The 18,142-nt window shown below is 43.2% G+C and overlaps 1 protein-coding gene and 1 long non-coding RNA gene across 4 annotated transcripts in view; one reads left to right on the forward strand and one right to left on the reverse strand.

Annotated features, from left to right (window-relative positions):
- The window catches only part of LOC118239549, a 54,092-nt gene that overhangs the window by 22,121 nt on the left and 13,829 nt on the right, over nt 1–18,142 (forward strand). The window contains exons 5-6 of one of the 2 annotated variants that reach the window (XR_004771967.1): nt 8,729–8,854; nt 15,933–16,081. This is a non-coding gene — a long non-coding RNA (uncharacterized LOC118239549). The remainder of the gene's footprint in view (nt 1–8,728; nt 8,855–15,932; nt 16,082–18,142) is intronic. The other variant, XR_004771966.1, reaches the window with a different exon arrangement.
- The window catches only part of Galntl6 (polypeptide N-acetylgalactosaminyltransferase like 6), a 1,027,971-nt gene that overhangs the window by 10,506 nt on the left and 999,323 nt on the right, over nt 1–18,142 (reverse strand). Inside the window, exons 1-4 of one of the 2 annotated variants that reach the window (XR_004771965.1) lie at nt 8,962–9,172; nt 8,409–8,597; nt 7,624–7,773; nt 3,305–3,465 (exon numbers count right to left, since the gene is read on the reverse strand). Coding sequence is in view for 1 of the 2 variants with exons in the window: in XM_035451502.1 (XP_035307393.1) it covers nt 7,624–7,773; nt 14,650–14,766 (267 nt within the window). In the remaining variant the exon portion in view is untranslated. Of the gene's footprint in view, nt 1–3,304; nt 3,466–7,623; nt 7,774–8,408; nt 8,598–8,961; nt 9,173–14,649; nt 14,767–18,142 lie in introns of those variants that run through there. The other variant, XM_035451502.1, reaches the window with a different exon arrangement.

Raw genomic sequence — 18,142 nt, forward strand, 5'->3', positions numbered from 1 at the left:
AGGGTCATTCAACCCCCAAGGGGGTCATGACCTATAGGTTGAGAACTGCTGTTCTAGATGGAATGTCCAGGAGATTGAGTCAGATCCAAACAAAGTCATGTGAAGGGTAGAATCTGGAAACTGGACCACCTCATCAAAAGTAAAGACTAATGAACAAGCAAACATTACCAAATATTTTTAATTTGTCTTGAGCAAAATAGATAAAACTTAATCACTAGAGTACTTCAGGCAGGGAAAACCTTCCCAACAACAGGGACTGTCAGAAATGAAAGGGCTGACATGGAAGAGTGTAACTCTTCAACTACACATTTAACTAAATGACTACACATTTAGCATTTTGTCAATGCTTCATAAACCAGAACCAGAGCAGAACCACATCCTGCCTTTGTTAACTTAATTGTGGATGTTGTAGTCATTGGGGGCCCTAAATCATTATTTAGCCAGAATGCTTAAAAGCTTAAAAGCATTTAGCTAAAAGCTCCATGGCCCTCCATCCAGCATCTGATGGCAGAGGTCCTTCTGTGTATATGTTTGTCTTATTGGCTGATAAAGTACTATTGGCCAATAGGGAAGCAAGGTAGGTGGGGCTAGGAGTCAAGGAGGATTCTGGGAAATGTAGTAAAGAGATCCAGGAAGGAAGTGACATAGCAGAGAGACTCATATATAAGCAAGGGCAAGAAGGAAGTCATTTGCTTCTCTCTTCCTCCTGGTCTCTGCTCTGGAGTCACCATGTGATCCTCTGGCAAGAGAGAGCACCAGCAGGAGGTGTCCTCAATAAGAAAAGTCTTATAAAATATATAGATTTATGATAATTAAGACTGAGCTAGCAGATGAGAAATCCTAGTCATTGGCCAAGCAGCATTTGTACCTAATATAAATCTCTGTATGTTACTTGGGACCTTAACATGGTGGTGGGTGGAACTCGGATGGACTAGCAGAAAGTGCCCACGTGGCCACAGGGCTCAGGTAGTTGTGGCAGAAAGACTTATCATTACAGGCATCTTTGTGGTGCAGTGTGATTTCATGATGTAGAGCCCAAGGCCTAGCACATAAGTGAAAATAAATTATCAAATGTTGGCACATGCCAAGAATTTCACCCACTCACTCACTTTAAATAAGCAGGTCAATTGTATTGGCATCCGTTTAACTGATCAGGTACTTCCTTACCTCTGTTCCCTGTTTAATCAACTTAAAAGTCTTTTTTTTTTTTTTGAGGAAATTGAGGCTTAAGATCATTCTAGAGGAAAACCACACAAATTGGAAATATTTAATGTTTGTTCACTGCAGGGAGATTATTTGTGATATTTTCTGATGAAGAAATGTGTTGGGTTCATCCAGTAGAGCTGAACTTCATGATAGAGAGGGTTCTATACCCACAACCAAGCCGTCCCATCTTTAAATCAGTCAGGAATATTTATTTATAAACTTTATTATTAGAGATTAGGGGGAAACATACAGACTTGTGAAAGAAAGGCACTAGGCATGGTGGCTCAAGCCTCATGTCCAAGCACTTGGAGGTGTAGTCAAGAGGACTGGGTCATCCATGGCTACATGGGGAGTTTGAGGATATCCTAGGCTACATGAGACCTTGTCTAAAAAAGTCAAATGGGGCATGGAGAAAGGTGATGAAAGATTCCTGACCTTGGGTAGTTAAGGGGTGACAAGTGACTAACCATACTTGATCAATGTTTAAGGCACAAAGAAAGGAACTAAGTGATGCTGGAGTCCACTGGGAGGCACAGATGCCACCAGAACAGGAGGCAGGCACAGGTTAAAGGTAAAACCTGGGCTGGAAAATGGGGTCTTCATCTTTTGCCTATTAGAACCCTGTGGGAGATTTCAAACATTATCAATACCAAGCTCTCACCAGCCAGAGAGCCTTAGTTAGCTTATCATAATCACATCAATAAATGCATTTTCATGCGTTTTGAGAGCATTTTTTTATAATGTTTCATTCTTTTTTAATTATTTATTTACTTCATTTCATGTTTGTCTGTATGAGGGTATTGGATTCCTTGGAACTGGAGTTTCAGATAATTGTGTGCTGCCATGTGGGTGCTGGGATTTGAACCCATGTCCTCTGAAAGAGCAGCCAGTACCCTTAACCACTGAGCCATTTCTCTAGCCCCATAATGCTTAATTCTATTTACCACTTCTAGATTTTCCTGGCTATCTTGACCCTTCCATTTCACTTTTAGAATCTATTTATCCATTTTCACACGTGAATCTTCTGAGGTTTGATTGGCTTGATACTAAATGTATCTATCAATTTGAAAACTTACCTTCATAGTACTAAGTTTTAGTCCTTATGATGCCCTATCAATTAAAAACAAATTCTCTTAAAAGACATTGTCATAGGTTTTCTTTTTTTGCCCTCCTCTTCGACCCACATTGTGCTGTAGCTTGAAACAGGGTTTCTTCCCATAAATGCCAGGCAAGATTTTAGCACTGAACTACAGCCTCAGTCCCCATCCGCAGCTTCCCTGTAGTGGCCTTGATGTCTCCCCATCCCACCGAATTGAGCGTACTGTTTATCTTAAGCATTTTATAATAACTACAAAGAACTGCTTTTTAATTTCATGTTCTAGATTTTTTTTTGTTGCCCAAGTGGATATAATTGTTTTCATCCTGTTGAAACCATGCTAAATGTTCTAATTCAATTTTAATAGTTTAGTTGCACAGTCTTTTGGATTTTTAAAATACTCAAACACATCATCTGTGAATAGTCCATTTATCCTCTTCCTCTCAAATCTTGATGCTTTTAAATTTCTTTAGTCTATCTGATTACACTAAGTATGAGATCCTGTACAAGTTTGAATAGAGGTGATTACAGCCTACATCTGATTTTATAACCAGTCTCACAGGGAAAGTTTTTCTCTTTCTCCTGTTCCTCCTTCCCTCCCTCCTTCCTCTCTTCCTCCCGCTCCTCCTCCCATCCTCCCTCCCTCTTTCATACAGTCTCCCTCTTTAGTCTAACTAGCTAGCCTGGAACTTGCTAGACAAAACAAGGCTGGCCTTAAACTTATGGTAATACCACCGCTTCTGCCTCTTGATCGGATCATAAGTGTGTTCCATCACACCAAGATAAGATAGTTGGTTTCTATTAGTTTGTTTTCTATTTGGCTATTTGGTGAGATAGTGGAAACTTAGTATTACACACACACACACACACACACACACACACACACACACACACACACACACAATTGTGGGCATCCACGAATATTTATAAAGATAATTTGGAGCCACCTCTCAAATAAATGACTTGTGTTCAAATTCTTATTTAGGTTATATATTTGGGGACACTTAAATTAAGATATATGCTATATATGCCATCAATAAAATGTTTACATAAAAGGAGTAGGATATGGGAGACAGCTTTCAGTCTGGCGAGGATGATGGCACTTCTTGTTAGTCAGCAGAGATTTGCTTCGGTGATGTAGCATGCCAGGTTACACTTTGACACTGTTGTCAGCGTAGAGAGTGCATTTGTTACCCACACAGACGGGGATGTGCCCATACAGTCAGAAGCTGAGCTACAAGTTTTACATGGTTTTCAGTGAATTATTATACCTGCCACAGTAATGATGAAACAAAAGTGAAGGAGAAATGGCCATAAGCTTTTCTTTGTTGTTTTCAGACAGGTCTCATTGTGTAGCACTGGCTACAAGCCTACACAAGGTGTAGGCTGGAACACACTGTCCAGGCAAGCTAGTCTTGCACTGGTGGCAATCCTCCAGCCTCTGTCTCCTGAGTACTAGGATTACAGTTGTGCACTACCAGGCTATATCAAGTTGTACAAAGACTAAGGCCTGACCATTATATTGACCAGATTCTGAAGGTTTGGATGAGAATTGGGAGGTGAAATGAGAGAGTCTTCTACTCAGTGAGGAACCCAGTGGCATTTAAAACAACAGAGGACTGTAGTGTGGCCAGATATTTTGGAAACTCCCCCTGAACAATGTTCAGTGTGAAAAAGGCAGGAAGACCTTTTAGGAAACTATTGCAGTGATCCCAGGGTAATATGGGAAGTGTGGCAGCCAGGGCAGGAGCTATAGCAGTAGCAAAAAGTGTGTGTGTGTGTGTGTGTGTGTGTGTGTGTGTGTGTGTGTGTGTGTGAGAGAGAGAGAGAGAAGAGAGAGAGAGAGAGAGAGAGAGAGAGAGAGAGAGAGAGAGAGAGAGAGAGATTTGAAGATGGTGGCTGGGCAAAGGGAGTGACAAGTGGCAGTGACTGAGTAAACATGGGAACTGAAGAGAGGAAAAGAGTTTCTTGTTGAATGATGGTGTAAATATTTTACTGGGGTTGTTGCTCTAGTAACAGGGGTCCCCCTGGTGGCAAAAGAGAACCAAGGTAGAGATTCCTCTCACACAGGACACTGGCTATTCTGGGACGCCATAGTTACAATATCACAAAATAGGGATGCCCCTCTTCTCTGGGGTAGCAAAGAGAGATAGCTGAGAATAGCTGAGAGCTATTTGTTGATAATGGACCAGGAAGTGGGGTCTGACCACAGCCTTGATCTGTTCAAAGGAGGTAGATACTGACCAACGTCTTTCTCCAAGGAATCTCCATGTTTGAAAAGATTAGCTGGAGTCTGTAGCACTAAATTCAACAAACACCGGAGAGCTCTCCTGGGGATTGTTGATTTTGTTTCATAAGAGCACAGCCAAGGGGCAAGGAGAGACTTTGAAGCTGGATCCACCTGAGTTTGAATGCTGGCTTTGCCATAACTGTATCAACATTAGTGTCTTCCCCTTTGCATTGCATATAACAGTACATAAGTGGTTATGGGTATTCAGGTGATGGGTGTGAGTCAAGGCTTCCTCTTCCTTAACAGTTGGAGGTGGTCCTGAGGATTCCCTAGGTGCCCAGGAGATGGCCCTTTATACTAATCCATTGATACCTAATTTAAAATAAGGGAATACTCCAAAACAACCTCAGAGAATTAGAGAACTGGTAGACCACTCCTATTTTCCTGAGGCCAAGGACTGCAACTGAACAGGGAAGGCAACATTTCAGAGCTCTCTGACTGAATCTTTTTTCCCTTCTAGGTGTTAAGCAGCCCTTGAATTTTCCAAAACAGGTGTGCTTCATAGGCCTGAGTCATCGACCAGGATGAGATATTTCAGAAACTTTCCATTTTAAGCCTCTGGCATGTTCCTGAGTATAAATACCTTTTTTTGCTATATAAATATGCAGAGTGTAACCTCTTGATGAGCACTGCAACTGATCTGAGAAGCTAGCCAGAGCATAATCACATCTAGCGATTATCTTTCACCAATCCCTTTGGATACTGGAAATGTTTGCCGTGTTAAAGCTCATAGGAGTTACTTTTTGAAATCATTGTAGCCTGTTTTTTCCTCTCCAGGAGCTCTGTGTGCACACACATTAGTTGGTCTTATCCATCTGCAAGCTTTTGTAAGTTCCCTAATGAAAATAACCGCATCTTCAAGGCTTAATTGCGTATTATTGAGTGGTCTGTCTCTCATTCTGTAACTGTCCAATGATGAGAAATGGTCTGTTCATTAGGAAGCACCAGCATGTGAGGCAGAGCTGGTGTTTTATTGACATCTATAGAAAATATCATCCGAAAGGTCAGAAAATAACTACTGGAGAAGAAAAGCCTACCCTACTCCACTCCACACAGACAATATTGTATTGAATAGCATGACTTTGACAAAACTAATCAATTACACTCCTCATAAAGAAAACAGTCAGAAATTCCCTTCCCATGTACTTGTGAGACCATCTTCTCATTAGCTCTTTAGATTTTAAATTGCTTTGTAAGATGCAACAGCTGACATTTTGTGCTTTTTCTGGAGATGCCGCAGACATCTGCTGGATCCTGGGGAGGTGTTGACGTGTGGAATAAACAGTATAATCCAGTCTGCTCTGAGTGAGGCTGGCTTGGGGTACCCACCTCAAGAGGTAGAAACCAGAGCTCTGGCTTTCATGATGTGAGGAAACAAATCCATAGCCATTACACACCCTAGTATCCATCCCCCAGCCTCTTCCCTTAAGTTTTCTGTAATTTTGGGGCTTATTGGCTGGCCTTTGTCACAGGATAGCCATGCTCCTGGATAAAGCATGAGGTACATTTTTCTGATAGCCCCAATAAGTCTGGATTGTGCAGAGAGCACAAAACAGTAAGCAGGCATTGGCTCCCTGGCTGGGAATTACTCAAAAAATAATACTTGAAAATATTTAGCCGGGCATTGGTGGCTCATGCCTTTAATCCCAGCACTCGGGAGGCAGAGGCAGGAGGATCTCTGTGAGTTCGAGACCAGCCTGGTCTACAAGAGCTAGTTCCAGGACAGCTTCCCAAGTCTCGAAAAACCAAAAAAATATTTAAAAATAGTGTAATTGCTTAATTAATTCAAACATAGACACGAGTCTATTTGTTTTAAAATTATTTTCTATCATTAAGTATATTTGTTTTAAAAACTACTATCATTAAATATTATCTTTTAATTTAGTTTTTTTTAGGTTTCACAAATATGTTTGCCTTTGATAAATCAGGGAAGACTTTGGGCCAAATCACAAATGGGAAGCTTTTTGTCCAAGTGTTACAATTATATCTCCATGAATACATATATGTATGTGTGTATTGTATGAATGCAATTGTTTTAATCAAACAACTGCCACTCAAGCGCCATGGGTATGCAGTAAATGGATAGATGTATTAATCTACGTGTGCAGTAAATGGATAGATGTATGAATCTATGTGTGTTGTGAGTTAAGGTTTTTAAGAATTATGCGTAATTTATTTGCTTATTTGATGTGTGGCTGAATTTTTTCCCCCAAGTTGGTTGAGCGGAGCTTAGACTTCTTCCCTGTGTTACTAGTAATCTGCAGTCATTTCTCATTTGTAACTGCATGGAAAATAGTACACATTTCAAGTGGGGGTAAATGCACAGACTCTCTGCTGCAACTTTCCCTGTCATGGCCCTCCACACAAATGAGCTAGGTTGTGTGTGCATATGTACAGGTGACACTGGAATCAAAACATGCTCTCAACCAACTTCTGGAGCTAGTCAGTCTGAAATCATGACTGTTGCAGAATATTATTTTAAGATGAGTTACATTTGCTTATGCTGTGGAACATTTGTTTAATGATGCAAAGATGCATTACATTCTTTTATGTTGCATTTGTTTAATTCTGTGAGGCTGTGTTACTTTGCCTTTCTAAAACACCTGATGGTCTAACAAAGAACTGAGAGGCCAATTGAAAGGCAGAGAAAGGATAGACGGGATTGGCATGCAGAGAAAATAAATAGGGGAGAAATCTGGGAGGAGAGAATGAAGAATAAGAAAAGGACATCAGGGGCCAGCTACCCAGCTACACAGCAAGACATAGAGCAAGAAGTAAAGAAGGGTATATAGAAAGATAAAAACCCAGAGGCAAAGGTAGATGGGGTAATTTAAGTTAAGAAAAGCTGGCTAGAAACAAGCCAAGCTAAGGCCAGGCATTTAAAACAAAGAATAAGCCTCCATGTGTGTATTTATTTGGGAGCTGGATGGTGGGCCCCCCAAAAGAGCCAAAAAAGTAAAACAAACAAACAAACACATAAAAACCCAACCCTACATGATAATCTGAGAATGACCACAGAATCACCTCTCACCTTCCGGTATCCCCAGAGCTGGTTCCCTTTCATGCCATGACAGTCATAGAGCGTGACGGGGCTGCTGTGTGAGATCGCATCGAAGCAGAATTTTCGGGTGTGCAGAGGCTCTCCAGGTCGAATGTCTTCTCTCCACCCAAAAGTAAAGAGCTAGCAAAACAACAGTAGCAGAAAAGCTGCAGTGAGTTCAGTGTTGGGGGAAAGGTTCCAGAGCTTGGTGAGAGATGTCTTAACAATGCAGAGCTGGCCTTTTGTGAAAACAAGGAAGAAGTCTCCCTTAGCACAATGGAGGCATTGAAAGGGCGTGCTTCAAAGGGGTGGGACAGCTGGACCTGTGGCCAGACAGGTACAAGTGCAAATGAGTCATTTCCAGTAAGGAAGGAGAAAGGGACCAACAGGGTGGAAGGGAGGGAGAGAGAAAGGTGTTTTGAAGGTGAAGGAAGAGGAGAGGGAAGGATGAAAGATGAGAGAGGCGAGAGGGAGGTGGGTGGAAGGAAGGAGAGGAGCGTTTAATAAAACTCTTAGCACTTGTCATGTAGATAAAATGTTCCTGGATCAAGGACTGCAGCAGTAGCCTAATGAGCAGATTAACTGCCAAAGGACAAGCCTTAAAGTTGAGCTGGATTGATGCTCGCACCTTGAAAAATCCAATTTAAAGGAAAGCCAAGCTCAATGAAGTAAAGAATAGGCAAATTAATTTTCTAGCGTAGGTAAGAGCAACTCTGTGGGGCAATATAGACAGTTTTAGATTGTAACTCACAATAAGAAGTACAGCCCACACTTACAGATCCTCGACTTCCAACCTGAAGCAAGAGTTTCATGGAATGATAGATAACTCAACTCCATTTAATACTTCAGTATGCATCCATTGTTTCCTATCCTCATCTGTGTTATCCATCTTACTCTGTATTACAAATGCTTCTTAGGATGCCCTAAATCAACTTTACAATGTGTTCAATTAACCAACAGCATCCCTGTTGAGAAAGAGAATTTTCTTTTTTTATCCTAAAAAATTTATTTAATTATTTATTTATTTATTTATTTATTTATTTATTTTACATACTAACCCCAATTCCCACTCCCTCTCCTTTTCTCCCCGCTACAGCCCCCCACCATCTACTCCTCAGACTTCCCTGGGGAGTCAACAAAGTCTGGCATACCAAGTTGAGGGCCAAGGCCCCCCCATCCCTCCAAGGCTGAGCCCCCGCACCCCAAGGCCCGGCTGAGCAAGGTATCCCACCACAGGAAATGGGTTCCGAAAAACCCACTTCCTCATGCTCCCGCCAGACTGCTAGAGGTCCCTGTACTTCTCACTGGGGATTCCCCTCCCAGTCAAACCTCTCAGGAAAAGCCACACAGCCACCAGCCGCTGTCTGAGGTGTGTTTATGGGTGATTCCAAATGCAGTCAGCTTGACAATGACACATCAACTAGACTTTTTAAAATGTTCATTTACTTGTTTAACTTTAGGGAGGGAAGGGCTCATTTGGCTCACAGACTGCAGTTCGTCATCAAGGCGAAGGGAGGGCAGGAATTCAAGGTGGGAGCTTGGGGGAGGGGCGGAGCGGGCGGCTATGGAGGAACACAGCTTACAGCCATGCTTCTATTCAGCTACCTCTCTCATTTCTCTCTTTCCCCTTCCTCTTTCTTCCCCTCTCTCATTCCTGTTCTCTTTCTCTTTTCTCTTGTCTTCCTCTTCTTATTTCTTCCAGGGTTGCATGCAATGTGCTTTGACCATTTTCACCCTCCCTCAACTTTTCCCAAAGTCTTCCACCAGAGAGTGAGAGTGATCAATTTACCAGGGGCTGCACTCTTATTAGAGAAGACTGTCTGTCACCATGGCAGGTGTGGGATGCTGTGCCCAGCTTCTCTCTCTCTGTCTCAGTTTTTATATACTCAGAAGCCTAAAGATGGAAGGAATTGTAATCCCCACCTAGCGAAGACTTTCATTCCACAGATGCGACTTCTTCCTCAAGCGGCATGGCTTCTTTTATTCCATTTTCTCCTACTTTTCACTAACTGTATCTGTTAAGGCCCTAAGAGTGCCTGAGCGACAGCAAATCTCTCTCTTAGACGTCACTGGCTGTCACACTTGTACCTGGGCACAATTAGGCGACTTTTGTTTCCTGTTTCTCTGTTTGATATTACAGGGTAATGGTATTTCTTGCATTTGCAGATTGATTGCTAGAAGGAAATTTTCACAAGGTACTCTGTATTATTCTTGTTACTATTACCTGGTGATTGCAATCCCGGGCCCCGGGTGATAAATCTTCAATTTATGCCAATTGTTTTATTTTTCTGCACCTTCCAATGTCAGTTTTTTCCCTCTCTATGTCTTTGAAATGCTTCCGGTTGCCATTTATCATCCCCAATGGTCATGTCAAACGGATCATTCGTTAGGCACATTTTTGCCAGAGCAGAAACAAGCAAGCATTGTGAAGGGATCTCACTGTTTAGCGACTTACTGTGACATTCACAATCTGCCTCCCACTCCTGGGCGGTTCTTACTAGCCAGAAGTATCTAGATTTTCTTAATAAGAGCCCCTGATGCTTTTTGTTTTCTTTTCAAGCTCCAATCATCACTCTTTTAAAAAGCAAATGGATGTCAATTTCGCTCCTTTCTTCTTTTGAGCGATGCTTTAAAATATAGATTTTGAGTCATGACCCATTTCCTTGCTTTCATATTCGTGCGGTGTGTGTAACATTGCCTGGGTCTGTAGTGTATTATATTATACAAATAAGTTCTCCAGATTGGAACTGCAAATCCACTTATCTTAATCTGGCAACCTGATGAGACAATTGAAAAGCATTTTATTTCTCTCCCTGTGGGTAGTTACATTTTATTTTACTGTTACGTAATTTGCAGAAATCTGAGTTAGAACAGGTTTCTCCCTACAGTTTGTACTCATTAGAATGCTGTATTGAGATGGCTTATCCCCAAAGAAAGGCGTGTGTCCTTTCTCTGCGTGCATTGACTTGTTTGGATTTCTGTTTGTGTGTGTCCCACTACAGACCTTGGAAAGAGAAAGTTAAGTCTGCTTGCTCAGCAGGGTGGGAAGGCCTGCAAAGCTTCCTCCCAGCAAGAGCCCAGTGCCTGCTGCTGGGCCTGCAGAGAGAACAGCCGAACTAGGCCAGGCGGAGCCCGCCTCCTCTCTTCCGACCCGCCCTACCCCCTCACCCCCACCCTGTACTCATAACGGGGGCTGGGCAGTTGCCTTCCAGATCTTACACTAATATTAGGATCTATTTTTCTTTTTCTTTCTTGATCCCTAGACGAAACCGGGAGCCAGCACACAATGCTAGAGTGATAGCAGACAGCTCAGCAGATGACCCCGGAAGGATGAATCATAGGCCTGCTTTCCTCGCAGAAGCCGGATTAGTACTGGCTAATGTTCTGCGGTAAAACGTTTCCCTTAGAAAGGCGTGCTTCAGTGGACCCTTCTTTGTTGCCTTTGTAACAAGTTTGTTTATTCATTTAGTCAGTTGGACTGCTTTGGAATTAAAAGGAATATCCATAATTTCCATGGCCTGAGGTACTTCTCATCCATGAATTTTAATCTAAATGTAAAAGAGTGAATTATAACGTACGAGTCATTAAGCAAAGCATTGAATAAGGCTTGCATTAGTTACTGTAAAATGAATTTGCCTGTACCAAGTCAAAAGGTGACACACGTTTCAAGCAGGATTCAAGTTTCTCCTCCCTCCAACCTTTAATCTCTTCGTAGTTTCAGCCTTAGGACTCCAGAGACCAGAAATCTTTTTTTAAAAGAGCTGTATTAACATCAGGGATATATATATATAAAATTTCCTGCCTATGTGGCGTTGTCTTCTTGTCTGGTGCTGCCCTCTGGTGATCATTTTGTAAATTACAGGCCATAGATTTTTTTTTTCCCAGCTTAGCCCAAGGTAAATGAGCAATCAATAAAAGTATGCAATATATTTTCGTTTGCTAGTGTTCATCTTTATCTGTCAAATAAAAAAATCATGTGAGATCAGACTCCATTCTAGAATTTTCCTGTTTAGAAATATTAAACCTGGTTCAGGTATTCAGATGTGTGTCCTTGTAAGCTGTCTAAATTTGCTTCCTGATTGGGCTGAAAAGAGGAGATAAATTTAGCCCAAGAGACATTTTCCCTTATAGCTTCTCTCTTTAATTTTAGAAACTATTTTTCTTAAATCTCCAAATGCTGGTCTTACTGATAACCTCTTGAGTGTTCTTACTTGCTCTTGGGCTGGAGGCCGGTCTGCTTGTTGGAAGTGCCAGCCAACCATATTACTCTGATGTTCAGCAACCCTAGAGGTGCTTATCCCAGGACACAGAGGAAGGAGGAAGCCAGTGAGTTCCCATCTGAAACTTTGTAGTTATCGCCACATCCTAGAGCTGCAGAACGTTCTGGTAATTGTCCATCCTGTAGGATATGTTGGAGTGAATGACTATGTTGGGAATAGACCAAAGCATCCGTGTCACAGCAACCTCGAACCCGAGAGCATGGCATGCGTGCGTGCTTGTGTGTGTGTGTGTGTGTGTGTGTAGAGTGTGTAGAGAAGGGAAAGTACAGTGGCTGAGTTGACTTCATGTGGGAATTAATGTTACAGCCCAGGCATCATTTCTTCTCCGAAAACCCCATACAGGAGGTGGGGATTTTGTCCTTATTTGATGACGGAGAACCTCTGGCCTAGAAGAATTGAACAAGGCTGCTTGTCTCAAAGTGAAGTCCATGTTGGCCTGACTCTAAGGCCTTCCATCTTTCTAGAACACTATTGGATAGGTAGCTGTTTGGAGGGTGTTGGAAGAGGTTGGTGTTACCTTATGGGATTCATTCTTGACTGGCTTTTGAACTCGTTGCTTTCCAAGCATCCCAAAGCTCCTGTTGTAATTCAGGATGGAGGAGGAGCAGGAAGAGAAAGTAGGGAGAAGAGAAGTGCACTTCAACAACTCCTTAAGGACCTTAGGTTGGGTAGGAGCATTGATCAATGGTTCATTTTTGTCAAGATTCTTCTGTGTGGAATGTGTGCATCTCTCCAAAGCACAGGGATGCTGCAACTGAGTGTACTCCTGGTCAGTATGCAAGGCAGACATTGAGGAATATAGCTTGGATACAGCAGCTATGCCAACAGGGAAAGTGCTTGCTTACTTGCTTTTGTTTTCCCAAGGCAGTTATTACGGTCCATTCTGAGAAACAGAGAACACTGTGAGCGCACACTGCCCCGACTGTGGGTTTTTCCTTCTGCATAGGAGAGGAGGATGGGAAAGGCTTCAGGGTAGTTATCAGCTGTTTTTCTTTGTAACTTTAACAATGGCTGATCCTTGTGGAATTTGTGGGTACATCTTATACTTCCTAATGGAAATATTTCATTATGCAAAACTGAAACACCAAAGGGCCATGCCATCCTCAACCCTGTAATTACTCTTACTCAGGTAGCACAATTCCAGGAGAGACCCTTTCCAAAGACTTTCAGACTTTAAGTTGGATTATAGATATCACACTGTCCTTAACTGGAGCAGCATGGAAATATCTTTGAATCAAAGCCAAGCATCATCTGAAAATGTCTTATGAAGTCCATGTTGGGATGCTGCTTCCTCGGCTGTCCTTCACACGCATGACTAAAAACTGCCATTGAAACAAGAGGTCCGTGCATTAATTTAGATACACAGCCAGGAGGGAATATTAAGGCCAGGTGAAGTCTCAAACATGAAACAGAGCCCTTTCTGAAAAGATTTTGTGGGTTGAATTCCCCGGCACTTTCCTGGTTTGTCTTAAAAACTGCTGATGTGGGGGAAGACAGTAAGCAAAGGTCACACCTTAGGAGTCTACTATCTTTTTTATTTAAATGCTAGTTTTCAGAGTTAGTGTGCAAGGGTCTGTAGAGAGGGCTCAGTGGTTAAGAGGTCTTCTTGCACAATCAGGAGGGCCAGAGTGTGGGCCCCAGAGTTATGCACAAGCCTGTGCCTGTGACTCCAGCTCTGAGGGAGTGAGGTAGACACAGGGGGCTGCTAGTACTTTTTGATGCTCAGCCTAGGGAGAAATTCAAGCTCCAATATCAGGGGAGACTCCCGAAAGAATAGGTGGGGGAGAGCTAGAGAAGAACTGTGGTGTCTTCTTCTGGCCTGTTTGCATGGGTATAGGTGTATGTACCCACATGTACACATGTGTACATACAAACAAACAGGTTAGCACACAAAATAATGGACTTCATTGTGCCATTTATCAACAGACTTTGTTCTTTTTTGTTTGTTTGTCTGGAGCTGAGAACTGAACCCAGGTCCTTGGGCTTGCTAGGCAAGCTTATCCTCACTCCACTCCCCTCTTCATGGTTTTAGCTCCTTATTGCTGATCACTACTGTCCTAGCAATAGTTGCCTTTCTGCTTTCATGTCATATTCAACTCTCATTCTAAAGCTCTCTCTCTCTCTCTCTCTCTCTCTCTCTCCCTCCCTCTCTCTCTCTCTCTCTCTCTCCCCCCCCCTCTCTCTCTCTCTGTGTGTGTGTGTGTGTGTGTGTGTGTGTGTGTGTGTGTATGAGGGGGCACACATAGACATGCACACATAAATGTTGAGGTCAGATGACAACCTCAAGTATCATTCCACAGCTGCTGTCTACCTCTTCCTTGGACAGTCTTGCTAGCCTGGAACACACCATGTAGGTAGACTAGGCTGGTTGTCTAGCTATCCCCATTGATCTGCCTGCCTCTGCCTCACCAGACTTAGGATTATAAGCACATGCCAACATACTCAGCCTCAAAGATATGGGTTCTAGAAGACCAAACTCCAGTTCTCACGTGTGCAAGGCATGCACTTCACTGTCTGAGCTATCACACCAATCCTTGCTCTCCAAGTTGAAGTGTGTTGTGATTCGTTATCTTGGTTGATTGTGACAATTCCTCTGACAAGGAACAGAAGCAGAGGTGGACCATGCTCACCACCTAGGGATCTGCTTGGTGACAGACTTCACCCAAGTCCTAAATGTGTCACTGAGATACTTCTTCCCATCCACCCTTCCCCGCTAGCCTCCATTGCCATGACTCACCTGTTCATGAGACCATGTCCTTTCGGAACCATCTTTGACACAGATGTCCAGCCTCAGCTCGGTCCCCGTGGCTCCATGCTTGCTGTCCACACATAAATTGGCTGCCAGATTCCGAATCTAAAGCAGGAAGAACAACACATCAAGCATGGGGCTGTGTCATTATCTCCTGACAGTCCTGGGACTGATAAAGGTCCCCCCTCAGTCCATCTTTCTGATGTCCTTGCCAGAAAGACACCTTGAATTTATATGCAGTTTGTCGAGAAAAAAAAAGAGGACACAAAATAGAACATAGCCTAATTGAAAGAACATGACAGAGTCAAAAGACAAAACTGCAGCTGGCTACAGCAAAGTAAGCCTTTGATTATGTGACAGAGGGACTGTTGTAGAGCCCTGACCTCTATAATGAGAGCGATTATTTGTTCAGGTAGTGCTTAACATGGAGTTTATTATTCTATTCCAAGCACCTCTACCATTACCCTCCCAGTGGGGAGAGACTCCCAGGCAGGTGTTACAGGTGAGGTGTATGCTTAAGCAAAGGGGGACGTCCAGCATTGCACAGCTCTGAGCAGGTTACAGTGACCTCAGGTTCCAGTTTGGCTGCAATTGGCTGTTGTCATAGGTTAGCATTTCTTGTGGGAGGTAAATTAAATGCTAAAAGGATTATCTATACTGGCTGAAGATTATGTATACATTCCATAGTACATTTCTTTCCAATTATTATATTAATGCTAAACAGTTAGGGGTAAGCAAAGGGAAAATAATGAAAAAATATCAAGAGCAGAAGCAGCAACAGAAATGTAGTCTATACAGGAACAGGTCTTTTGTAGTTTCCTTTTGCCTGGAGCATCTACCAATCCTCTGCTGGCATCATCACCATAGCCTATAGTAGAGCAGGATGTTAGCTACAGTCTTTGTGTGTGTGTGTGTCTAGACTATATAAGCTCTGCTATATGTCCTGAATCATTATCTCTTGGTATGTAAACATGGAAAGAAAATAGGATGCACTCAACTTTTGCTTTTGTTCTGAGTCTTTGGCCTGGAATGAGTAGATAAGAATGAAGATTACCCAGCCAGGGCCCATTCATACCAAAACTGGACAACGAAACAGAGCAAAGGTTGTGAAAATGCTGGGAACTGTGGAAGGTTCAAGTGACAATGTGACACCGTGATGGACATAATGAGTGGGAGCTATTTCAGGGTTCATGGTCCCAGGGTCCCAGGGGAACAGGTGCATTGAATGTCCTTCAGGAGAGGATCGAAGTAGCATTTGTTTCCTTATCCAGAGACGCTGGCGAGAGGTCTACCAACTGCTATGGGACATCTATGGGAAAATTTTGATTTGCCCAACATGGAATCCAGGGACAGCTGTGGATCCCCCATCTCCAATACAAACTGAACACCTACAGCTGGGTATGGACAAGAGCACCTGCAGGTGGGTATGCACAAGTGAGCACCTGCCTGTGGGTGGATATGCACAAGTGAGCACCTGTGGGTGGGTATTCACAAGTGAGCACCTGTGGGTGGGTATGGACAAGTGAGCACCTGCAGGTGGCTATGCACAAGTGAGCACCTGTGGGTGGGTATATATGGACAAGTGAGCACCTGTGGGTGGGTATGCACAATCGAGCACTTGTCTTCATTCTCTTGAGATCCATCACTTGAACCTGGAAATAGGGAAATGCTTGCCCACCCCTTGTAAACCAATTGCACCCTCTTCTTGGTAGCAGGGGAGATCCAGGGGTTCACGAGAGAACTTGATTGCTCATCACAGTATGGCTGATTGAGCATCACTTAAAGAAAACCTTAGCTTCATCTTTCCAAAACAAGAACTAAGGGGAAACTTTCTTTTGGGATTTTTGAAAGGGGAGGGGCAAGAGAGAAGAAAAGCCATTTATAAACCCACTTTTCATCATGTGTGTGATAACACACACATGAGCTTCTTTAGTAAAATAGGAACACACAGATTAGATTTCACTGTCACTGCCACCTTTGTGTGTATGGGGGTGGGGTGGGGACAGTGTCTTGCTTTATACCCCAGACCTCCCTGGAATTTTTGATCCTCTTGTCTGGTGTGCTATTGCTGTTCTGAGCCTGGCTCACTCTGAAAGCTTTGGTTTTATCTCCTGCTCTGAATTCAATGTGTGGTCATTCTGAAGCTGTCTGTCACCTGAATAACAGCCTAATAGCACCCAGAGAAGGTCTGTCTTTTCACCCCTGGGATCTACAATCCCCCCCTCCCCCCCCCCCCCCGCGCGCCGCACAGTCTTGTTAGAGAAGGCTTTTCAATGAGTATGTTGATGTCACCTTCATGGCATGGCTCTGCCCTCTAAGGCAGTCTAGGGGCTCCAAACCACTTTTACAAGGGGGAGACAGCTATATTTTATATTTGTAGCCACTTTGCCACTGAAGGAGAGACTTTCCCACAGGGGTGGCATTAGAACTTGCCCATCAGTGGGACTCTGCTCTCAGAAAAGGAGAAAGGAGATAGCATCCCAAGCGAGGGACATGAGTGGTGATTCTGCCAACTCAGCTGGTGGAGATGACCAACCCTCCTAGAGAGCTTCTCTTTGTTTCCAAAAGTTATGAGCTCAAAAGGTCTCTGGCAGGGATGGAGGGCACCATTTTCTAAACGCTTGAATTTTCTAAAATCTCCCTCAAATGGCAGCTGTGTAGACAACGGAATAAACTGCTTTGCAAGCCAAATTTCAAGTTTCAGAGGCGTAATTGTCTACATCTGTGTAAATTCCAGCACAAAGTTGTGCCAGGGAGGAAATGTTGAGAGTTCAGGACAGGACGAGTAGACAGCTGGGACAAGACTGACACCTGGCCACTGGCACTTCCTTCTTTCTGCTTTGTCTTGGCATCTTGGGTCTCTTGGTGCATGTGTTCGGAACCTTTTATTCTGAAGCACAGCTCCATCAAAAAGGAAAAAAAAAAGAGGTACACAGAATTCAAATAGAACAAAAGTTTAAAGACTATAGTATTAGTATTTATAAATGATTTTATTTGGTCTGTGCTCTACACTCTGGCTGGAAGTAAGGCAGCACACACACACACACACACACACACACACACACACACACACACACACACACCTCTAATCCAGAACATGAACTATTTCATGAATCTGTGGGAGAGGACATCACTTTCAGCTTTCATTCCTTAGATGGTCAGCTCCATCTAGGGCTTGACATTATTAGGTTGCACCAAGGCATCTGGAGGAAGGCTAAGCAGGATTAGAAACAGGAAGTGATGCTTGACTCAACAGGAGAAGAAAGGTGAAAAATTAGGGAGAAGGGAATCATGATGGGTGACAGGAGTACGGAAATATGATCCTCTTGGGTAAGGGTTGGGAAAAGGCAGAGAGAAAGAGGGTTTTGTTAGGTGTACAAGAAGAGTCAGGCCACACTGGAGAGGTTCTAGGCCCTGCTCCAAATGATATGACAGACTTTGTAGATCCCACAAGGAAGGCCTCACCCTCCCTGGGGAGCAG

The sequence above is a fragment of the Cricetulus griseus genome (assembly GCF_003668045.3).
Source record: "Cricetulus griseus strain 17A/GY chromosome 1 unlocalized genomic scaffold, alternate assembly CriGri-PICRH-1.0 chr1_0, whole genome shotgun sequence".
NCBI lineage: Eukaryota > Metazoa > Chordata > Mammalia > Rodentia > Cricetidae > Cricetulus > Cricetulus griseus.